At 55.9% G+C, this 3493-nt stretch overlaps 1 protein-coding gene across 3 annotated transcripts in view; it reads right to left on the bottom strand.

The window, feature by feature from the left end:
- The window catches only part of ZBTB46 (zinc finger and BTB domain containing 46), a 39305-nt gene that overhangs the window by 24763 nt on the left and 11049 nt on the right, over positions 1-3493 (bottom strand). For all 3 annotated transcript variants that reach the window (XM_010836559.1, XM_010836560.1, XM_010836558.1), the window contains one exon: positions 3067-3493. In XM_010836559.1, the coding sequence (XP_010834861.1) occupies positions 3067-3493 (427 nt within the window). The remainder of the gene's footprint in view (positions 1-3066) is intronic.

Genomic DNA, 3493 nt, shown 5'->3' with positions numbered 1-3493 from the left:
GACCAAGGCTCGGAGGTCGAGCAGATGGATTCCAAGCAATTCTGCTCATTCCTGCAGGGAAAACCTCTGGGAGCCCAGCCAAGGGAGAGGCCACTGGCTTGGAGTTCCGAGGGGCTAAGAAGCGACCCCTCTGACCTGGTCAGGGCAGGCCGGGCCCTGGTCCCAAGCATCTGCTCCCACCCTGAGCTGGATAGCAGCCCTGGGCTCAGAGCAGCCGCGACAACCTTGGGAGGCCACCTGCACCCCTGAACCTGCTCTGCAGTTCTGACGTGCCCTTCACAATCCCGGGATGCCAGGTCCACCCTTACCGAGGTCCAGACAGGAAGGAGTCCCTCACAAGACCTACACACTTTACTTCAGCTTAGAACTTTGCATCTGCAGATCCTCTTGGGAACCAGTGTGGGATGTTGGGATGGGCTGGCCGGGCTCTCCTGGCACAACCTTTGAACTAGCAGCTATAAACCCACCACGCTGAAGGCTTACAGCCTGGGGATCGCGGAAAAAGGGGTGAGGCAGGAGCCTGGCCTGTACACATTGTACTGGCTTGTTTAAACGCTGTTGCCCACAAGCCATCACACAGACAGGCTGTGACCCAGAGGCACATTTCAATGGATGTTTTCTTGGAAGCTGCTGGGTTACAAAGCCTGCTTAGAAAAATCACTCTTAAACACTAACAGGCCCCAGGGTCCCCAAAGCCGAGGGGGACACACAGAGGACAAGGTGGTGGCCCTGCTGCAGGACTGGGCATCCAAGCATCTTCACCAAGGGCCCTGAATGATCAGCAGGAACCTCCTGACACGTTCCTTGGAAAAGGCCTGTTCTCCTATAAACGGGGTGAGAATAAACAAAAATACTCTCTTCTAAGATGTAATATCTTTAATGACAGCAAACCCTCCTCCATCAGAGATCGTGATTTATACTTCCAAGCCCCAGCCCAGGGCGGGCGGAGGAATAAATGGCCACTGTGATGGGCAGAGCCGTCCCACGCAGCCCACACCTCAGGTCCTCATCTTAGCAACTCGGGGGAAATCTGGCAGTTGCCTTGGTAACCCGAGGGATTTCAGACAGCAGCAAGAGTACATGAGCCGAAATCACTTGTTGGATTCCAAAAACACCTTCTGCTCGACAACTGCTTTTAAAACATCAAACCCACGGGCTCATAGAGCGCCCTCATTCTTAACTTGTTGAGGAACTCTTTGATCTAGAGGCCTCCATCCCTGCTGCCCACCAGTGTACGACAGGAGGGGAAGGCTCTTCAGCTCTGACCCCAACAAGATTCCTAAAGTCAGTCCCCGTGGACGCTCCTCTCAAGGCTTCAGTCAGAGCTAAGGGACATTTACTCGTTACCAAGGGAGCCGACACAACCACCAGCAGGGCGATAAGTGGCCTTTCCAGCAGCTCAGAAACTTAACCTTCTTCTGATTTAGTTCAGTTAAACTCCACTGGTTCTGGAGGGCTGCCCATCTTGGACACAACCAGGGGGTGGGCACTGTTGGCATCCTACAGACCCCAGGACCCCACCTTGCACGGAGCCATCCCTCCGAGGTGGCAACAGACTGAACCTGCAGATGCCTGGCCCAGCACTCAGGGCTGTAAGAGAATGAGAACCAGGGAGACAGGCCACTGTGTCCAGGGGCGATGAGAAAGTTCTGGACACAATACTAGTGATGTATTTAATGCCAATACACTTAAAAGTGTTAAAGGGGTAACATCTATGATACATATGTTTTACCACAATAACAAAGCCAGTGTATCAGGAGCCCCAAGGGTTGCCCTTCTGCTGGGGTGGCAGCAGCTGGTTCCCCCAGGACGCCCACCCACCCAGCATAGGCCTAGCATCAGTGACATCTTTCAGGGCTTATGTCCACATTTTGCTGCCTTCAGTCCACCTCTGTCCAGTCATGAGGCCCCTTCCTGGAGAGGCCTCCCAGTTGAGAAGCCTCCATCCTGCCCTGCCCCACCAGGGCCTCTCCGCACCCTGAACACAGCCCTCGTGGCCCAATGTGCCATTCGGGAAAGCTCGGTGCAGCCGCAGTTATCACGAGCTCCACACCAGGAAGAGCACCCAGCATCTAGTGAACATTTAATTTGTTTACTAGCCTGTCCATGCTAAGTCACTTCAATCGCGTCTGATTCTTTGTGACTCCATGGACTCCATCCTGCCAGGCTCCTTTATCCATGGGATTCTCCAGGCAAGAATACTGGAGTGGGTTGCCATGCTCTCCTCCAGCAGATCTTCATGACCCAGGAACTGAACCCACGTCTCTTAAACCTCCTGCATTGGCAGGAGGGGTCTTTACTACTAGCACCACCTGGGAAGCAGGTGGGAGACACCTAGCCTGGAAGACAGATAAAACCGCCCTCCAGAGGGCGAGGACAGTGTGAAGGGAGCTAAGCTATGAGCCCTCACCACTGATGGACTGGGGTCCAGGAGAGCCCCACCCCCAATGTGGTAACGACCCCCACCCCTACTGCTCTGAGTGTGGACAACCAAGCCCACACTTGTTAGCAAAGAGGAAATACCCCTTATTGGGATGGGAGCTGGTGGCCTCAAACTGTCACATCCTCCAGCACAAAACTCAGGCACGTGGGTTACAGCCCACAAGCCTGGCCTGGCCTTTCCTTCCACCTATGCCACTTCACTTCAAGGACTTTTTCATCTCTTTAATGCTGTGGTGTTTCCATCTTTAAAAATTAAGGTATCCCAGCCATTGCTTATGAGGCTCCCAGTGTGAGGGAAGTGGCCCCATACCCCACATTGGGCTCCTAGGCGTCACCCCACTTCTCCAGCTCCAGACCCCCTGCTTCAGAGAAGCCCCACCCCAGTTCCCTCTGTGTGTAGGCGGCCCGGGCGCAGCACTGATGGTGACACCAGGAGGTCACCACGGCCGCATTCTAGCTCTCACACCTATTTACTGCAATAATCAGAGAAGCCGCTTATGTGAGCCTGGAAAGGTGACACTTTGTGGACAAAACGAGTGGCCCCAGGGTCACCGACATGCCACGTCTTTGTGCTGCCGTGGCCCCAGGGTGCCTGAGCCCGCCTGTAACAAAGGAAAGGCTTACTTGAGTCACGGCTGCTGAATGGCCACCCGGACGTCGGGAGGAAAGATGGCAGTGGGGAGCCGGCCCGGCTGTCCTCCTCTACCTGCTGTGTGATGTGTCGGACTGTGTCTTTGTTTTTCCGATTCTTCCTCCGGCCCGTGGGCTGCCAGCCATCCCCGGCAGTCTGCTCCGAGAAGGAGTTCTGGATGGTGCCATCCATGGCAGAAGGTGGCTCACTGCCCCCATAGTGGGCCGGTGAGAGCGGCTCCTCCTTGACGTGCAGGGGCCCGCAGCCCACGTCGCCAGGCCACAGTGGCTGTGAGGCAAGGTCGTCAGGGCCTTCGGTCTTGGGCTCCTGATCCTCCTTCCCGTAGCTGCTCCCGCCCTCATGGCAGCTGGCAATGGCTGAGTCCCCGGAGGAGTTGGCGGGGCTCGTGCGCCGGGCCAG

Source organism: Bison bison, unplaced genomic scaffold (assembly GCF_000754665.1).
Source record: "Bison bison bison isolate TAMUID 2011002044 unplaced genomic scaffold, Bison_UMD1.0 scf7180017864063, whole genome shotgun sequence".
Classification (NCBI taxonomy): domain Eukaryota; kingdom Metazoa; phylum Chordata; class Mammalia; order Artiodactyla; family Bovidae; genus Bison; species Bison bison.
The sequence above is the reverse complement of the archived record's forward strand: the minus strand, read 5'-3'. Positions and strand labels throughout refer to the sequence as shown.